This window comes from Stenella coeruleoalba (genome assembly GCF_951394435.1).
Source record: "Stenella coeruleoalba genome assembly, chromosome: 5".
Taxonomy (NCBI): Eukaryota; Metazoa; Chordata; class Mammalia; order Artiodactyla; family Delphinidae; genus Stenella; species Stenella coeruleoalba.
Window position 1 is genome coordinate 34,425,746 of NC_137150.1, and position 20,870 is coordinate 34,446,615.

Below are 20,870 nucleotides of genomic sequence, written 5' to 3' on the forward strand. Positions count from 1 at the left end.
TGATAATTCATAAGCAGTGGCATCACACAAAAGTCATTTATAAAGAGTACTCATTGAACACTGAAAGAACTAAAAACCATAGCCTTTAAAATTTAAGGCAGAAAGGAATCTCGTGATAAGAGGGCAGAAGTGATAATTTCTCCTGGGTCTGATGAGACTTCGTGGATGATCTGCCTAACAAGTAACTGTAGATAGTACTGCACAAGGTAATTTTGAGAGAAAAAGTCACAGATCTCCTTCTTAAAAAGCAAATGACATCCATTCTTCCTCCCCCAAGTTTGTAATATAAATTTGAAATGATAAAACTTAGCATTTAAAAGTAAGTACTGAGCAGCTCCCTCGCTGCGATCTATTGAAAGTCAGCCCTCGACACAAGGGTTTGTGAAAAAAAAAAAAAAAGGTAAAAAAAAAAAGTAAGTACTAAAATTAGCAGTAAATACTTCCTGTCTCAAGATGATTGTCTTTTGACTGCTGGAATAAACTAAGAGCATAAAAAGGATTCCAGCATGATAGTTAAGAGTAAAGATCAAATCCTAATTCTGCTACTGACTATAACCAAGCTTAGATACAGTTAAATTATTTTAACTCTCTTAGTTTCATTTTCCTCAGCTACAAAGTGGGAATAACAGTACTTACCTCACTGGACTATTATGAAGTTCAAATGAGATAATTCATGTAAAATACACAGCAAACACCTAATTTTTAATGAGGTCTCAATGTGTTTACTTCACACTACTGTTATTTTATGTTCTAGTTATTCCACTCTTTTTATTTTTATTATTTTAATATTAATTAATTAATTTATTTGGCTGCATCGGGTCTTAGTTACAGCATGCGGGGTCTTAGTTGCAGCATGCGGGATCTTCGTTGCTGTGTGCAGGGTCTTCATTGCGGCATGCAGGATCTTTGGTTGCGGCATGCGAACTCTTAGTTGCGGCATGTGGGATCTAGTTCCCTGACCAGGGATCAACCCCAGACCCCCTGAATTGGGAGCACGAAGTCTTAACCACTGGATCACCAAAGAAGTCCCTCACTAATTCTTTAATGGAATTATTTGTAGTAAAAATAATAAAATCCACTTTGGGGAATAAATAAGGTTTTAAACAAGTGATTACTTATGTTTACTGTATACCACTAAGTCTGCCTAAAAACACTTAATATAAGGAATAAAGTCTCATATACTCTACACAAAATTGAGATAAATTAGAAACTTGAAAGTTATATTGAACAGCTGCTTTTCCCCCCCAACAAGCTGTCATCAAGTTAGATTTTTACCTCTCAAGCAGCTTTCAAATGTGCCTTCTTTAGCCCATCCTACCTCAGCATCTCATGTCTCACATGATAATTTGCTCTACCCGCCTCTTAACTTGACCTCTAATCTACACTCCACATACCATCCATGAGCTTTCTAAAATTCAAACATGGTATGTTATCACTCCTGTTGAAAAATCCTTCAGTTGTTCCTTACTAAAGCATACAAATCTTGCTTCTCTGTCTGATACAAAAGGCTTTTTATGGCTGTCTCTGCATACATCTCTAGCTATAACTCCTAATCCCATGTGCCCCCATACATATGTTATGATCCAGTCATATTCAATTATTTGCTGCTTCCCAAATATGCTTTTGCACATGCTATTCCTTCTTCCTAGGAAAGTCTTCTCACAGCTAGAAAATACCTGCCTGCCTTTCAAAATTCAGATCAAGGTAATGTCTTCCAGAAAGACTGGCTTAGAATCTTTTATCTTCTCCTCATCACAAAACCAAAATTAAGTGCTGCTTTTTACAGATCCCATGGCTGCTACTACTTTATATTGTATACGTATGCCTACCTTACTAAACTGTTAGCAATTTCAAGGAAGTAACTTTGCCTTAACATCTTTGTATTTCTAGTACATAGCATGGTGCCTAGTTTATGCTAAACAAATGTTTATTTGAATAAGTAGATTGCTATGAGAGCAAGTTAGGAAATATAGAAACACTGAATTTAACTGGTACAATGAAAATCTGGATTTGTGGAAGTTTAAACCATCAGTCAACTTAAACAAAATCAGTTTACTTAAGAAAAACACTAGTACTTACACACATGAGGGCACAGAGCATATCAACGGCTGCGTGGATTACTCCATTGTTGCTCCTCTTGAGTGCTTTTACTACCTTCACTCCTAGACGCTCCCGAAACCTTGTAGAACAAAACAACAGCATATAGTAGCAATGCCTGAGCATTATTCTATTATTTTATTATTAAAATATAACATAAATCATCTTAAGTTTCTATTGCATTACTATAGCAATTACATATTCTGAATCCCATCTGTGGAACATATCAGTTATCACAATAATTTTTTTCTTTCAAGGGGAAGAGTTTTTTTAAGGTTAATTAAAACTAAAAGGCATAAAATTTCCCATTCAAATTCACTAAAACAGAGTCAGTAATATCACGGGTGAATGGATAAATAAGTCAGAAATATCATTTCCATTCACCTTCCTTTTTTATTTCTCATGAATAGAAACTACTATATCACCATATTAAAAGGTATCAGGTTTTACTCAGATATAAAGAGGTAAACTGTTGATTATTTGCTATTTTGAGTTGTTCAAATTCTCTGAAGAAAAAAATTAAGGCAACTTACTTTGGAAGCTGAGTAAAGGCTAGAAAACCAGCTTTGGAAGCCACAAGCCTCCTCACAGCCTGGAACTGACTCTCAAGTTCTGCATTGGAAGCAACAACATCCCCCTCTTGGGACAATAATGCCGTTATGGCATTATTGATCAGTTTTTCTTTGTTTTCTGAGAAGAGACCCTAGGTAAGGAAGAATAGTTCAAAGAAGTTTCCATACCAAAAGTTAATGACAATGAACATATTATGATACAATTTATCTTACATCCTGCGTTACAGCATGGAGAACTCCACTATATGAAATATTAGCGTTGAACCTGAATACAGCATCTGCAAAGTTGCCATCTGTAAGGAGATGAAATGTTCAAAAAGATTTAGAGATCTGCATTATATTTCTTAAATTATTGTTAAGTAGATGGATGCAAATGAAATTACATTTAAATCAATACTTACTTGGAGGTGTAGCCAAGAATCTGAGATGAAGGCTCTCTACTTCTTCATCAACGGGCATGCTGAGTAACCCCCATCGTTGACCTTTATGAGTTGATGTCATTTTTACACAAACATCTCTGTTACCAGAGGCTCTTACTCCATCCAGCAAACTTGCTAATAAGGAATCTCTAAGCAAGGTTAAAAATAAAAAGGTTTTAGGATTGATAATTTAGGAAAATTTTGATTTAGAAGGGAGCATAGGCCCTTTAGCAGGCTACCTGCTCAGGGGGGCACTCTGGGTACAAGGGAAGCTAAAAAGAACAGTGGCATTAGGAGAGAACCTGACATTCCAATACTAGCTCTTCACTTTGCTGTTACATACCATGTATGAGTTACTAAAGGCATGGAGTGTTAACGTTTTCTTCTTGTTTTTTAATTTTAAGATTTTTAACTGTTTTGCTGAGGTATAACTTACAAATCACAAAATTCATTCAATTAAATCGTACAGTCTGGTAATTTTTAGTAAATTTGTACAGTTGTGCAATCATTATCACAAACCAGTTTTTGTACACTTCCATCACCCCAAGGCAACCATTCATCTCCTTCTGTCTCTACAGTTTTACTTTTTCAAGAAACTTCATCAAGAGAATGAAAAGACAAGCCACGTTTGGGAGAAAATATTTACAAAAGACATATCTGATAAAGGATTATTACCCAAAATATACAAAGAACTCTTAAAATTCAACAACAAGAAAAACAATCCAATTAAAAAATGATCCAAAGTCCTTAACAGAGACCTCACCAAAGAAGATATACAGACAGCAAATAAACACATGAAAAGGTGCTCTACATCATATGACATCAGGAAAATGCTAATTAAAACAAGATACCACAACACCAGTATTAGAATGGCCAAAATCTGGAACACTGACACCACCAAATGCTGATGAGGATGTGGAACAACAGGAACTCTCATTCACTGCTGGTTGGAATGCAAAATGGTTGGAATGCACAATGGTACAGCCACTTTTGGAAGATAGTTTGGCAGTTCTTACAAAACTCAACATCCTCTTACCCTATGATCCAGTGATTACATTCCTTTGTATTCACCTAAAGGAGTTTAAAACTTACATCCACACAAAACCTGCACACAATTATAGCTGATTTACAATGCTGTGTTAGTTTCATTGAGTATATTTATATTAAAGTAACTTGCTGCCACTACCCAAACAATTTAAGAATGAAAGTGAAAGGTGCTATTTTTTAAATACTTTAAAAGTGTAAGTTTCAGAAATACACTTTATTTTTCATCCTTTCATTTAAAATCAAGTCACCATTTTTATACTCTTTAGAAACTTGAAAACTAAATGAAGGACATTTTACATATGCAACAAAATAGAGTTGTCTTTTCCTAAGTTACATAATTTTAATGTAACTTATGTAATGAAGCACTTTAATGAAGCACTTTGCCTTGCACATACGAGGATCTTAAAAGCTAGATGAATTTTAAAAAATACCTTTCTGTTGAAGAGTATTTCCGTATTTGGCCTTTTATAAATTCAATGGTAAAAAGTTGTGGGTTTTCTGAGTCACAAACCAATGCAAATACCTAAGGAAAATAAAACACAAGTTCCACGAAGACATTTAGTTTTACAGTATTTCATTAGAAAAACTACACATCATTTAGCTGACAGAAGTCAATATTTAAAGATGTAACTTGTTTATAATATCAGACTTTAAGAGCCACTTAAAAGTCTCATTCAAATTTTCACACAATATCAAATAAAAAGTTTTCATTGTATACTTGGAAAATAAATTTTGCAATATTCATTGTTCTAAGATCAGTAAATACAATGAAGAATACAGATTCTTCCTGTTTCCTATTCTTCAGGTATTAAAAAACATTAAAATAGAAAGAAAATTATTCTAATTTATCAATAAGGAGAAATCTCATTTAAGCTAATATTGCTGAAACTTACTTCTCCTAAGGGCTTCAATGTTGCAATATTATAGGTTGCTGGATCACGTTCCACTAAACATGTTTCTGTAAGTGCTAGAATTCTTTTTATAGGTTCCTTCAAACAAAATTGATACATATTAAAAAATTATTGAAGAAAAATGTCAAAATCAGATGAACAAATTTTTACTTTTAACATATGGGCTTACCGAATGTCTAGGTGATATTTTTTGGACTACAAACTCTGCTAAAGATGTGATGGATTCATCAGTGCTGTATTTCCCAAAGCGAAGATTCAAATATTGCTCAAATTCTAAAGGTTCTTTTCTGATCCGCAATGAAATACCTATATAGTTGCCAGCATGATCTATTGCACTTTTGATAATTTCTTCTCTTTGTTCTGATGCAAATAAATGCTGCACAAATTTTGAAATTTAAAAAGTCAGCGTTGAAATAACTAAAATGTGACCTTAGTGAAATCAGCTCATAGGAAAGTGACTGAAGGGGCACTTCTAGCAAAAAAAGGTAGATCTTATCAGAAGTAAATAAGCAGTGTGTTGTGGCTGAAATACTATTATTAAATTAAAATCACAAAGTCTGAGATAGAGAGCCTGGCAAAATAATCACTGAATAGAAATTATCTCCTAACTTCTCAGAGTCTGGTTCTCATCACCGCGTGGAAAACAGCGCTCTGGGGCTTCCAGAAGAGGCCCCAGGAACCCCAGCTAAGTCCAGTCAAGGCGTGGGTACTATGTGGACAGGATTCCCAGTTTCAACTAAGGTAGCTCTGACTTCGTCTGTTTTTATATAGTGGACTTTCTTGTAAGATTACCTTAAAGAGTGTTTAAATGTTTACAAGTCATTGGCCTATGAATATTACAAACCAACCTCCAGAGTGTATTACAAAGGTTAAGGATATATTGCTACTTGCATTTGGTACCTGGAGGCCAGAAATGCTTAATATCCCGTGAAGGGCAGGGCAGGAGAATCCCACACAAGAAAGACCTGTCCTGCCCAGAATGCCACTAACTACCCTGCTGAGAAACACTGGATCAGATCATGTTTTAAAACCTCATTTTATTCCCAGCAGCATATCTAGTCACTATGGATGCAGCAGGTACCAGATGAAGGTTTGCTGAATGGATCTGTCATGGTCTCATATTTGTAGTGAATGTCTCATTTTAGCTAGTGTCTTTTAAAAGGCAGACAGTATGCTTAGAAAGTGGATGATTAAAATTTAAAAGTGCTTGATGCCATCAAGCAATAAAAAATGTTGGCAATTCTTATCCTTAATGTTTACCTTATGCATTGTAAGGCTTGGTGAATTACTGTGATTCTGTTAAGGTCTGCGAGGCCATATTCCTGTAATTAGGTATGTTTTCCACCAAGGTGTTAATCATTATAAATTTCCACCACCCAGGGAAGAGAAAGACCTTTGGACAGCACTATGACAGCAGGCTTTAGGCTGCTTTAGTGTGGGAGAAGGAACTAATTTTCTCTTTGGGCCTTCACCTTTTGCGTCTAGACTCAGAGGTAACAAAATGTCTACATATACATTCCTAGATGAGGGACACTAGGATGGTACCCATCATCTGGGTAAGCAGTGAAATCTAGGATGAGTAAAGGCCTGTAACTCTGAAGAGTTAACATATTTTGTAAGTCAGATTGTTCACCCCATCCACCATTTTTTTTTTTTTTTTTTTTTTTTGCGGTACGCGGGCCTCTCACTGTTGTGGCCTCTCCGGTTGCGGAGCACAGGCTCCGGACGCGCAGGCTCAGTGGCCATGGCTCACGGGCGCAGTCGCTCCGCGGCATGTGGGATCTTCCTGGACCGGGGCACGAACCTGTGTCCCCTGCATCGGCAGGCGGACTCTCAACCACTGCGCCATCAGGGAAGCCCCACCATTCTTTTTACTTCCCTTTTGCTACCCTCTAGCCTCTTGTATATCCAAAAGACTTGCCCTGGCTCTGTTACCCAGGGATGGATAATTTATCTACAGAACACTAAATCTTGGAGTAGTGTTCCCAGGACATTAAGGTAGCTATGGGAATTAAAATTCTCAAGAGAAAGGATTCTTGAGAGTAAGTTCAGCTGAGCCTCTCCATGTGGACCCTCTTAATGCTCATCTTTGAGATGTGGGGTTTAATTAAGGCAGGACGTTTCTTATAAAAAAAGATGGTCATCTTCTACAGCTCAGCTTCTACTGCCAACATACAGGGCATTCTGCCGTATCCCAAAATTTACATATAATTCAGAATTTCAAGACAAAAACATGCAATAAATTCCAAATTTGAAGTTTCAATGAATATTCAGATTACAAATAGCTGGGCGAAGGAAAGAAGACTATTAAAAAAAAGATTTTAAAATACCTTTTCAAAGAAAGCTTAGAAACTTTCAGGTAAGACATTAATAATAATGAAAATAAAACTGTAACTACCATTTATTGACTATTAAGCCACACACTGTGCTAAGCATTTTACATAGATTATCTGATTCGATCCAAAACACAAAAACCTATTAACATACCTATTACTCTCCTCATTTTATAGAGCTGCAAATTGGGATTCAAGCTCAGGTCTCGTTGATACCAAAGCCTGCACTCATAATACATATCATACTTCCTCCCTGAGGACTCAGGAAATTTCAAAATTAACTCTGCTGTCCTTCAAACGGTCATGTCCCTTTTAAAATGGCTTTTTAAAAACACTACTTACCAATCTACTAAATCCGCCATAAAGTATACAAAACCCTCCTTGATAATCAGAGAGATCTACAAAGCCTTCAATATTTCTATAGTCATAGGAACAGAGGACTCTGTTGGTCGCAGGATTAATTTGGTCAAAGCCTCCTGGTGTTACTTCCAAAATGACAGGTTTTCTTATATCACTCCAGTGATGCTTATAGCAGTTGTATCTCTAGAGAGAAAGATAATAATACTTTTAGATTCATATTTAAGTTTACCATAAAACACAGTTACATTTAACTTATCAGTCACTACTGAAACAACCAAAAACTATAAATATGTAGAGATACTATCCAAATTGTTAAAATCATTTTTATTTTAGACATTTGGAGGTTTATGTTTATTCAATTAAGAATGCTCATGCTAACTGAAGACAGTATGTCCTTTTACAATTAACAAAGGTTTGGGTTACAATATTTTGTGAAACAATTTTAAGTCACCTTTATGCAAATCTATAAAAAAATTTTTTTAGGGAAATCCTAAATAGAAATGTTATTCTTCAAGAGTTCTATTGGAGAAAAGATTTCAACTTTTGTTAATGGATTTCTAAAAATTAGATTATAGTTGCTTTACAATGTTGTGTTAGTTTCTGCTGTACAACGACGTGAATCAGCTATATTTATACATATATCCCCTCCCTCTTGGATCTCCCCCCGCCCCGACCCCATCCCACCCATCTAGGTCATCACAGAGCACTGAGCTGAGGTCCCTATGCTTCTTTTAACCAAGTTAGATATAGAAAAGAGCTAAGTCACATTTCAGGGCTGTTACAGTATTCAATTTAAACACCGTAGCCTTTTCTAATCACACCATTGGAAACATCTTTAGAAGTTTGATCTCATTAGCAAGTAAAATTCCATTTAGAGAACATTCCTTTGTAAATTAAAGTACCTAGTATCAGAAATAATTACAATGGTCAACATCCATTTACTACCCAGTTTTACTCTTAAAAAGAAAAAAATGTTTAATTGAGGCTGCTAACTAAAATGATGTGTATAGAATAATTTAAAATAAAGGCAAAATGAGGTAAAGAGAAAATAAGGATAACAAAATGTCAGATGTGTAGTGAACATTCCCTTGTCTACCCAAAAAAACCACAAAGTTTTCTACCCATCAATATGAAGAGGAACACATGGTCAGTTACATGATTCTTAAGGTAAAAATAAACTGGTTGCTGCTCAAGAGTACAACTATTTCTAATACTAAAATAAGAGAAAAATTCTCTTGCAGGTGTTCAGAAAAGACAGTAAGGCATTAGATAATAAACACCTCCGCTAATACTCCAACATTAAACCCAGCAATGAAGTTCACAGGATCATACCACATCAATCCCCTCAGCATTACTGATCTATGGCATCATGCACATTATGGTTTCATAAAAGGAATTCTGCTGAAAGACAAAAAGGCCTGCATTAACCCAAGAATATATCTAGAGCCTTGATTCTGAACTAAAGGATGGAGCAGTGCCACACCTTTCCAGCAGAAGTGGGGGTAGAAGGGAGGCCACAAAAAGTGGTGCTTTTCCCAACTATGCTGGTTTACATGCCCCACAGCCCACTCGCACAGGATACTCTCCATTCCTCCAGCTGATAATCAACTGTCAAGTAAAGAGATTTGCCAAGGGAAACAAATCACTGTCCTTCAGGACTGTGGAGGCCAAGACAGTCTTGAGAGACCTTGATTTAGAGTATATCCAGGGGCAATGAGAGGCCTGAGGCCAAATTCAACTTATGTAAAATTGCTGTCCTTCAGGCAATCTTCTAGGGATACTGTTTTCACCACAAAATTTTGAAAAGTATTAAGTTGCTGAAGTTAACGGATATAAAAGGAAGCTTATAAACAAAATCTCTAAGTATGCTTCTGGAAGCAGTTGTTTTCCAAACAGACAAGATATACAGAAAACTCACCCACTAACATAAAATAACTAAAATAAGCATACCAAATTATGATTTATATAAATCTGATTGTGCCTCATCATGTATAAGAAACAAGCAGCTCACCAAACACCATTAAGCTATTTTAAATGGCTCCTGGGCAACCAGTCAATTGCTTGAGTTGAGATCAGTGAGGCTTTTGGGACACTAAAACAGGAATAGAACATCTATATACAGGATGCGTGAGGGCTTTTAAAAAAAACAGGGGAACAGTGCTGCCAGCATATGAGAGTTCAGATCCTGCCTTCTGCCAGAGGCTAGCGTTCTGGACAGTGCTATGAGTTTACACATTACTCTACATCCCCCCTATTTCAAGGGAGTGAAAAAAGTATCAACACCCATTTACCGTCCCCAGAAGACTCTGATTTAGTTTAAATGCTGCTGTAACGTGACTAGAGAAGGCCTGGAAAAGTTAAATTCTAATGAGCTTCCTGAAAGCTGTCAGTGCACCCTGCAAAGCTTCATTATTGGCCAGATCCAGTGCAAGAACATGTAATAAGACAGTTTCAATACATAAACATTCTTAAAACTTTAATACTTCTGAAATAGGAATCTCCTACACCAAACAACTATTGCATGGTCTAACAAGTATTATCAGCAGCGTGAAGCTTCTCTTGCTGTTTCAGAATACTGAATAAAGACTTCGTGAATGAAGCATTGTTTTTAATGCTGAGTTCTAGCTGAAGATTTTTTCCCAACTATCAGCAGTAACAGTCATAAGTCTAATTATTCATATTTGAGTTTCCTGTTAAATTACACTCATCTCTCTATCACATGATATCAGGAGACATTAAAGTTGTTTCATTTTTTTCCCCTTTAACTTTGCCATAAAGGGAACACACAGTTCATGGAATGATTTCTAAAGCACAACATTTGAAATACTAAAGATAGATATTAATAAATGTTAAATACTTGCCCTTCCTGTGATTTTTCCTTCTGAAAAATCAGTTCTAAATCTCTGAAAGAGAAGATATAAGCATAGTTTATAACCACAGATTGGTAAGAAAGACTCATATTTCAATTCAGTACTTTCTATCCAAAGTTAAAATCCTAACTTGGTAACCCTGATATTAAAAAATGTTATTAGGGACATCCCGGGTGGCACAGTGGTTAAGAATGTGCCTGCCAATGCAGGGGACACAGGTTCGAGCCCTGGTCCAGGATGATCCCACATGCCGCGGAGCAACTAAGCCCGTATGCCACAACTACTGAGCCCACGCGCCACAACTACTGAAGCCCATGCGCCTAAAGCCCGTGTTCCGCAACAAGAGAAGCCACTGCACTGCAGCAAAGAGTAGCCCCCACTCGCCGCAACTAGAAAAAGCCTGTGTGCAGCAACAAAGACCCAATGCAGCCAAAATAAATAAATAAATCTATTACAAAAAATGTTATTAAAGTTATAGTTTAAGGATATTCAATAAAGTGTGAAATTTTACTGAAAAACAGGATAGATTAATTAAACGTAAAACTGCTTTGTTCTGTATAATGTATTTAAAAACTATCAAATATAAAGGATTAACCAGCCTATCAGTAAGAAAAAAGTGAAAGTTTCACAGTGTCGAGTTAAGGGTCAATAAGAAAAAAATAAGCATAGTGGGAACAGGGACTCAGAACATTAATATTTGTAGTTTAATGTAACTGTTTCATTAAGAAAAAGAAGAGAGAAATTTAGTTTATTAACATGAAATGGTTCTTACCAATGCTTCTGTAAGAAGTTCTGTTCTGTGCTCTGTAGAAAATTTTAATGTTTCTGACTTTTTTCCACTGCCTTTACGAAATGTGAGGTTGAACTCTGTTCCTTGTCCTTTTCCAACAGGGCTGATGCTGCAAATGTCTCCATAAGGCCACTAACAAAAAGAAAGGAATTCTTTCAACTTGTGCTATACTATGGGGAAATGCAACACTTATTTTTACTACTTTAATTTCACAATCACTGATTAAATGAGAAAATTTTACAAAACAGTACTGAGGTCTAGAAACGGTTTTGTCTTACAATAATTCTATAAAACAAACTTTTAAAAGTTTTCAGTCATCAGAGACAATAAAGAAGTCCTATCCGTTTTCCAAATTCAATGATTGATGACATTAATCCAAAACAATTAAAATACATAGATGTGAAAAGAACTGGGGAATAGCATTTTATGGTTACCTACAAATGTGTCAAAAACAGCAACAAAAAGAAGAATCTGTAAAACATACCTAATTTAGAATTAAAATAAACTAGAATATATTTATGTTTACTTACCCATATTCACATTAGTCTTGCCTTTATAAATAGTAACCTTACTTTCATTACAAGTATTTTCCAACCACTGCACTTGTGACTTATGTATGCCTGTATTACAGTAACAAGGCTACCTTTAAAATTATAAAGAATTTACGAATTTTACATTAAAAAGACTGCTGTAATCAATAGTAACATATTAAAATGTTATACCCCTTAGAGCCTAGAAATAAGCACACACATGCCCCCTTTATTTATGCTTGGTCCTGAGCACTTAGCATTATATAAGCATATTAATCTTTTTCAGATTTGACACTTCTACCCTAAAGTACTGATTTCAGACAGGGAGTCATGGGTCAGGTTTTAATCTGGCTTTTAAAATTCAAATGGAGTTCAAACACCTAATAGCTTCTAACATAATTACCTGATTTGTTACTTCTAGGGTATTGGGATTATATGTAGTAATCGCATGGGTTCCAACTGAAAAGACACGCTTATACCTACAAAGGAAGTACTTAAGTTTAGTCTTAAATAAAAGAAACATTTTATAACAAAATACATATAACACAAAAGGAACATTTCAATAAATAAATAGAAATGTGTTAACTGATTCACGTGACTAAATATATCTTCGTTTTACATTCTCACATTTTTAATGTTCTGAAATGCTACTGGTATTAAGACCCACCCATCACTCATTTTACTGTGAAACAGTAAGATCCTTAAGTAGAAAAGTAAAACCTATGCAAGCAATCTTGTGCTGTTAGTATACATTAAGTTAGCAAATCACTGCCAGAGGATGCCAAAAGATTCTAAATGGGAAAATTTTATTAAAAAAAAAAAGACACTGTACACTACTAATTGTTTCAAAATATCCTTTCGACAAGAACATGATGCAAATGAAGGAAAAGCTATGGCCTACAACTGGTCTGTCACACTACTATTCTGGAATCTAAATAATTTCTATTTAAGCAACTACCTATTACATTTAAGTGCTGCAATTTTATAGAAGTAGGAAGGCTACATCACAGACAAGCAATTTTCACTTCTCACTTCACTTCCTTCACTTAAAGCAACATATATGAAGGAGAAAAACCATCTGGGTATCAGTAATCCTTTAGAAGAGAGAGCAATTCATAATGATAAAAGTGGAAACTGAATTAGAAAAAATTATTTAAAACTGAAGAATTAGCTCTTTGGAAATAAAATAGGTCTAAGAAAATACAAAAACAAAATTAGGAATGAAAGAATTTATAACCATAGACACAGAAGAAAAAAAATGATGTAAGTCTATGCTGATAAATTTGAAAATTACGAATAAATCAACCCCTATATAGAAGAATTTAAGAAAGCTGCAAACAATTACACCCTAAAAAAGTAGCAAGGCTCAAACAAGGAGATGAAATCTTAAAGGAACAGGTAAATCCTATGCTTCTTAAATTGTTCCAAGAAACAGACTAAGGACAGCTTCTCAATTCTTTCAGTGATACTAAAATCTAGTAAGTCAATACAAAAAAAAAAAAAAAACCAATCTATTTTTAAATAAATACTATCAATATAAATCAAATGGCATATTCAAATAGTAATACACCATGACCAAAGACAGTCATTTTAGGAAAACAGTTGAATATCAGAAGAATGTATTAATTGATAATATTTATTGAAATATCTATTTGTATTTTAATAAGAGATTTTTAAATGATCAAAAATGTATGTTAAACACAATCAGATGCCTTTTTTTTTTTTTTTTTTTTGCCGTACGCGAGCCTCTCACTGTTGTGGCCTCTCCCGTCACGGAGCACAGGCTCCAGACGCGCAGGCCCAGTGGCCATGGCTCACGGGCCCAGCCGCTCCGCGGCACGCGGGATCCTCCCAGACCGGGGCACGAACCCGCATCCCCTGCATCGGCAGGCAGACTCTCAACCACTGCGCCACCAGGGAAGCCCCCCAGATGCCTTTTTTATATGTATGGAAAAGACTGTGCTTTTCTGCTTTAAACTACTAATACAGTAAAAAGGCACCTTAATCCAGCAGCCACTAGCTGACTCAAGGGTCACACACTAGGAGTATTCCCATTAAGATCAAAAGAGCTCTCTTTCACATTTTAATTTCCCTATTATTTCTTCTAATCATAATATTATATAATAAAAATGATGAAATTCCCATTTTGGGGAAAAACGATAGATTGTATTAGTCTTCCATATTGCTATATTACAAATTTTTCTCCCTAATTTCATATGTCTAAAGTGGAATGGGAAACTAAAGAATGAGAGCCCTTCCTTTTAACATAAAAACATTCATTTGCTGCTTTCTAAAGTGGGGAGAAGTTGAAGGATTGGTGAAGTGGATGAGGATTTATCTAAACAGATAAAAAGTCTCAAAACTTCAGAAGCTTAATCAACTAATGGGAACAAAGAAAAACAAAGAAAATCTTATTAAAGCAATATTTGCCTCAGAAGATTACATAATGAAATCAAATGTATGACAGAAATATGAATTCACAAATTCTAACTTTCAGAATCATCTTGAGAGTCAAACATGACACTTTTTTTAAATTTTTATTGGAGTATAGTTGATTTACAATGTTGTTAGTTGCAGGTGTACAGCAAAGTGAATCAGTTATACATATACATATATCCACTTTTTTTTTTTTTTTTTTTTGCGGTACGCGGGGCCTCCCACTGTTGTGGCCTCTACCGTTGTGAAGCACAGACTCTGGATGCACAGCCCAGCGGCCATAGCTCACGGGTCCAGCCGCTCCGTGGCACGCGGGATCCTCCCGGACCGGGGCACAAACCTGCATCCCCTGCATTGGCAGACGGACTCTCAACCACTGCGCCACCAGGGAAGCCCTATATCCACTTTTTTAAAGATTCTTTTCCCATATACGCCATTACAGAGCACTGAGTAGAATTCCCTGTGCTATACAATAGGTCCTTTTTAGTTATCTGTTTTATATATAGTAGCGTGTACATGTCAATCCCAATCTTCCAATTTATCCCTCCCCCCCTTAACCCCTGGTAAACATGTTTGTTTTCTACATCTTTGACTCTATTTCTGTTTTGTACATGAGTTCATTTCAAACATGCCAATTTTTATAATCCTGAAATAAAACTACAGAACTTATTTATTTTACTCTGGGAGCAAAAGTGTAAGAATTAAATGCCTGAAATGTTCCAAATGTCAACTAATGTTGTCATATTCAAAATCTTAGAGGATCTCAGTTAAGAAAATATACTTTTCAATTCTATACTAATTTCCTCCACACAACGAAGCCCTTTCTAATTTCTAACATTTTTCTCATGTAACTTTTTCATCCTGATTTGTGCCGTGCAAAAGAACTTTCCAAAATGATGGAAACATTCTGTATCTACACTGTCCAATTAGGTAGCTCTATTGAGCACTTGAAATGTGGATAATGAGCAACTGAATTTTAAATTTTATTTAAACTTAAATAGCCATGCATGTTTAGTGGCTACCATATGGGAGAGAACACAATCTAGATCCTGCAGCAAAAGGATGCTGGAGTGAGGTGCTCATTAGGCCCAAAGTACTGTCATGACTAGTAAACTCAGAGCTATGTTTCAGATAAATACAGAGCTCTAAAGCCTTCCTAAGAAGAGAGCTGTAAGAAAATTCTCAGGAGAATTCCCTTCCATTCCCCTTTCTTCCCCTTCCTTTCTTCTAAGAGCTCCCCATGCCTCTCTCCTCTAGAATGGCTGCTGGACTACTCTTTAACGTTAGGGCAAATACTTCTAGGTCATTTAAAACATTTATAAGCAGCCCTAAACCTTCAAAGAGTATCTAAAAAGTCCCCTGGAGATCAGATTTAGAGATTAAAATCTGAATGAGCTCACATGTATGGTATGTTAGTTACACCTGCAATTTAAGGTTTTTCTCTTAAATTTTACTTTCACCAAGTCACTGGTGTCTTAAGTCATAAAGAATAGACAAATACTCTATAAATTCAAGGAGGTACATGTCTTCCTTATCTTTGAAACTCTAACTCCTAGCATAGTACCCAGCACTGCATAAAGCCAGGTACTCAATAAATGTTTATCCAATAGCTAAACAGACCAGTCCATGCATTCAGATCTATATGACCCATGAGTTTACTCTTGCTTTTAAAACACAATATAAATCAGATAGCAATTAACAGCACACCAATTTTTTTCTTCATAACCATTGTGACACCAGGAAAAGACTAAGTTCATATCTTTAGGAAGAAAATACATTTTATTCATTATCTGTAATGAGAAACTGCCATTTTAATTTTTTTTAAATATTTTTTATTGAAATATAGCTGATTTGCAATGTTGTGGGGTTTTTGTTTGTTCTTTTGGCTGCATCGGGTCTTCATTGCTGCACGAGGCCTTTCTCTAGTGGCGGCGAGCAGCGTCTACTCTTCGTGTGGTGCGCGGGCTTCTCATTGCAGTGGCTTCTCTTGTTGTGGAGCACGGGCTCTAGGCACGTGGGCTTCAGTTGTTGTGGTGCGCGGGCTCAGTAGTTGTGGTGCGCCAGCTCAGTAGTTGTGGCTCGCGGGCTCTAGAGCACAGGCTCAGTAGTTATGGCACACGGGCTTAGCTGCTCTGCAGCATGTGGGACCTTCCTGAACCAGGGCTCGAACCCGTGTCCCCTGCATTGGCAGGCGGATTCTTAACCACTGCACCACCAGGGAAGTCCATGAAATTGCCATTTTTAAATCATAATAATTTAATTTGCAGTTCTATGGGTCTGAGATGAATCTCTTGGCTAATTCTTAAAAATTATCATACTAAAAACAAGTTCTTATTACAAAATATACAGCTACATAAAATCAACTACAAAAGGAATAAAGAATAAAGTAGACAAAATGAGAAATATATGACAGATGATGCCATACACATGATGAAATGTGAAAGCAAACACCTTTGCCCCCAATGAAATTAATATTCATTAGTAAATATATAATATTCAATATATTTACTGCACTTGTTTACTTTTCTTCAGGAACTAAAGCCACACACATCATTAAATGCCTGTAGGGAGTAGGCATTTCTTCCACTCCTTAAGTTTTCTTAACTCACAGATTTATTCCAATGTGATAGCCTATTAAGAAATGATTTACATTACCCATTAACTATAAGGTTATTTAGAATCAGGAAACTAATGGTACTCAAATAAATTACAAAGTATTTGAGACAACTGCTTTCTGTGTTGGGTCATTTTGCTCCCATAGCAATCGGTGATAAAGAACTGGGTGATAAGAACAAAAGATGTGCTAACAATAGTGCTGATAAGAAAGATTATCTGACAGCAAAGCAAGACCGCTGAAGCAAAAACTGGGGATGTACTCCAGTTTTGGATCTTGATAAGTGATGTTCAGATTTTTTAACAGACAGATTAAATTTATATTAACTTACATGAAAACAAACACACTCCTGTATTAATTCCTGCAAATAAAAATGTTATGCCATTCTTAAACTTTCTAGTCCTTATGAATATTGCTTTCTTCTTTGAAACAACTTTTTATATCACGATTTTTTTCCATATGGCAAATTTTTTGGGGGGGGAGAGAAAAAACTAATATATTAGATCAGATATTGCATATTAAGTATTATCATGGATTGATCCAATATTAAATGAGCATAGTGTGCTGGGTTGAACGGTGTGGCAGTGAATAAGAGTCCCTTAAAGACCTAGTTTCCTCTGGGCAGATATTTTGTTTGTTATTTAGTTAACTAATTCAGACATCTGAAATAAACCTCAAAGTAGTAATAGCTAAGATACCTGTCGGTCATTGTATGAAAGTTTATTTCGGATTTGAATTTCTTAACTAGCTTATATCAATTAGGCATGTACAATAGTATCAAGAGAAAGAGATATTACAAAAATATTGGCCACCATCACAATGTCATACCCTTCTGCACAAAAATTCATATTATTCAGTTCTCTCAAAATAGAGAAAATTAAACATTACTTTTTTGTAAGGTATAGAAAAAGCTTGTGTTTATTATAAAATAATGGTTCTCAAATTTCATGGGATAATAAAACCTTTGTGTGTTACTTTTAAAGTTAAGATCCTCAATCCTTTCAGTGGACAGTCTATGCAACAGGTCTCAAATAAGCCAAACACATCTAATCAGAGTTGGAAGACAGCTTTTATGTTACCTCATCTAGTCCTTATAACATACAGCTCGAACCCTTATAGTACCTTGAGTAAAGTTGGCTACTTTTAGTAGTTGACGACTACCAGTACGAGAGAACCAACTAACCTATTTGTTTTCCAGTACTGCAGATATTGACTATTGTTCCTTAGTTCTAAGCCAATATATACTTCTCCACAAATTTCACCCTCTGGTCCAAGTTCTGTCTTTCAGCTTCATATGAAGCATACCTAATTTTTCTGCCAATCAGACTTTCAGTGCGAATTCTTTCCTAGGTTGAACACCTAGGTGCCTCAACCATTTAAAAGTAAGATCTGGGGGCTTCCCTGGTGGAGCGGTGGCTAAGAATCTGCCTGCCAATGCAGCGGACATGGGTTTGAGCCCTGGCCAGGGAAGATCCCACATGCCGCGGAGCAACTCAGCCCGTGCGCCACAACTACTGAGCCTGTGCTCTAGAGCCCGCGAGCCACTACTGAGCCCGTGTGCCACAACTATTGAAGCCCGTGTGCCTAGAGCCTGTGCTCCACAACAAGAAAAGCCACCACAATGAGAAGCCCACGCACAGCAACAAAGAGTAGCCCCTGTTGGCCGCAACTAGAGAAAGCCTGCGTGGAGCAACAAAGACCCAACGCAGCCAAAAATAAAATAAAATAAATAAACAAAAAGATTTGGACACCAATTTCTAGGAGCCTTTAGGATTCTCACAGAATCTAGAGTTTTTCCTTTTATTATTAAAAGCTTGAGAATCTAGTTACTTGAACTAAATTTTAGTCCATCAGATAACGTAACTAGGGATAACTGAAGTGCAAGTTTTCTCAAAGAGTTAAGAGATCAATGGTAAGCACTCTGACAGTTAAGCCCATCAGCTCTGGAGTCACACTGCCTGGGTTCAAATACTGCCTAAACTGTTCACTTACTGTGTATCCTCTGATAACTTGCTTAACCTCTCTAAGCTTCAGTTTCCGCATCTGAAAGATGTGGATAATATGCATACTTAGCTCATAATGTGAGAATTAAATAATCCATGTAAAGTGCTTGTCACTTAGTGTTTATAATCAATAAATGTTATTCTTATTGCTCTTATTCTGTTGACTGAATAATGGGCGGGAGGGTTCAACACTCCACTAGTCACTGAACTAATTATTATCAGTATCATTATGTTTCAAGTATCCACGACTGCTGAATTCATATTTAAAATACAGAACAAAATTAATTGATCATTCATCTCATTATATTACCGGGATACTCCATTCTGGTCAAACTCCACTTGAAAGATGAGTTTCACCTGAGAGGGCTCATTTACATTAGAAGTTGTATTCCTCAGAAAAGAGAAAAAAGAAATGTATAGGAAACATTCTGCGGTAACTCAGTGAGAAAATGTCCCACTTCTAATTAAAGGGCATCCCATGAAACGTAGTATTTTTTTTTTTTTTTTTTTTTTTTTGCGGTACGCAGGCCTCTCACTGTTGTGGCCTCTCCCGTTGCGGAGCATAGGCTCCGGACGCACAGGCTCAGCGGCCATGGCTCACGGGCCCGGCCACTCCGCGGCATGTGGGATCTTCCTGGACCAGGGCACAAACCCGTGTCCCCTGCATTGGCAGGCGGACTCTCAACCACTGCGCCACCAGGGAAGCCCGAAACGTAGTATTTTAAGGACTTATTTTCTGTGATGCAGGGTCCATATTTTTTCCTGCTCACATGGAGCTTTCTTTTAAACAGGCTTTTTTAGAGCAGTTTTAGGTTCACAATAATATTAAGCAGAAGGTACAAAGATTCCCAGTATACTCCCTGTTCACACCCATGCACAGCCTCCCCCGTTATCAACAAGCCCCACCATAGTGATACATTTGTTAAAACTGGTGAACCTACACTGACACATCATTATCCAACAAAATCCACAGTTTACATTAGAGTTCACTCTTGGTGCCTTACATTCTATGGTTTGGACCAAAGTATAATGACATGTATCCACCATTACAGTATCATAGAGTAGTTTCACTCTCCTAAAAATCCTCTGAACTCTGCCTATTCATCCTTTCCTCCCTGCTAAACCTTGAAAGCCATGATCTTTCTACTGTCTCCAAAGTTTTGCCTTTTCCACAATGTCATATACTGCAGTTGGAATCATATAGCACGTAGCATTTTCAGACGGGCTTCTTTCATTTAATATTATTATGCATTTAAATTTCCTCCATGTCTTTTCATGACCTAATGGTTCATTTTTTTTAGTGCTGAATAATATTCATTGTCTGCATGTACTACAGTTTACTCATTCACCTACTGAAAGACATCTTGGTTGTTTTCAAGTTTCAGTAATCATGAATAAAGCTGCTATCAACATCTGTGTGCAGGTTTCTGTGTGGGCATAAGTTTTCAACTCCTTTGGGTAAACTGAGTGTAACTGCTGGATCATACGGTAAGAGAACGTTGAGTGTTGTAAGAAACCACCAAACTATTTTCCAAAGCGGCTATATCATTTTGTATTCCCACCAGCAATAAATGTGATTTCCTGTTGCTTCACATCCTCACCAGCATTTCGAGTTGTCAGTGTTCTGGATTTTGGCCATTCTAGTAGATGTGTAGTGGTATCTCTACATTTGCATGCATTTCTCTGAATTATTTGCCATCTGTATATTTTCTTTCCTGTTTTTTTTTGGCTGCGCCGCACAGCATGTGGGATCTTAGTTCCCCGACCAGGGATCAAACCCATGCCCCCTGCAGTAGAAGTGTGAAGTCCTAACCACTGGACCGCCAGGGAATTTCCTGAATATTTTCTTTGGTGAGGTCTCTGTTAAGATCTTCGGCTCATTTTTTAA

At 36.5% G+C, this 20,870-nt stretch overlaps 1 protein-coding gene across 3 annotated transcripts in view; it reads right to left on the reverse strand.

Annotated features, from left to right (window-relative positions):
* The window catches only part of DNAJC13 (DnaJ heat shock protein family (Hsp40) member C13), a 122,825-nt gene that overhangs the window by 79,866 nt on the left and 22,089 nt on the right, over positions 1-20,870 (reverse strand). For all 3 annotated transcript variants that reach the window (XM_079921672.1, XM_079921671.1, XM_079921673.1), the window contains exons 3-13: positions 12,333-12,408; positions 11,382-11,531; positions 10,601-10,642; positions 7,722-7,922; positions 5,216-5,422; positions 5,029-5,124; positions 4,567-4,658; positions 3,071-3,237; positions 2,883-2,962; positions 2,631-2,800; positions 2,080-2,179 (exon numbers count right to left, since the gene is read on the reverse strand). In XM_079921672.1, coding sequence (XP_079777798.1) covers positions 2,080-2,179; positions 2,631-2,800; positions 2,883-2,962; positions 3,071-3,237; positions 4,567-4,658; positions 5,029-5,124; positions 5,216-5,422; positions 7,722-7,922; positions 10,601-10,642; positions 11,382-11,531; positions 12,333-12,408 — 1,381 coding nt within the window. The remainder of the gene's footprint in view (positions 1-2,079; positions 2,180-2,630; positions 2,801-2,882; positions 2,963-3,070; positions 3,238-4,566; positions 4,659-5,028; positions 5,125-5,215; positions 5,423-7,721; positions 7,923-10,600; positions 10,643-11,381; positions 11,532-12,332; positions 12,409-20,870) is intronic.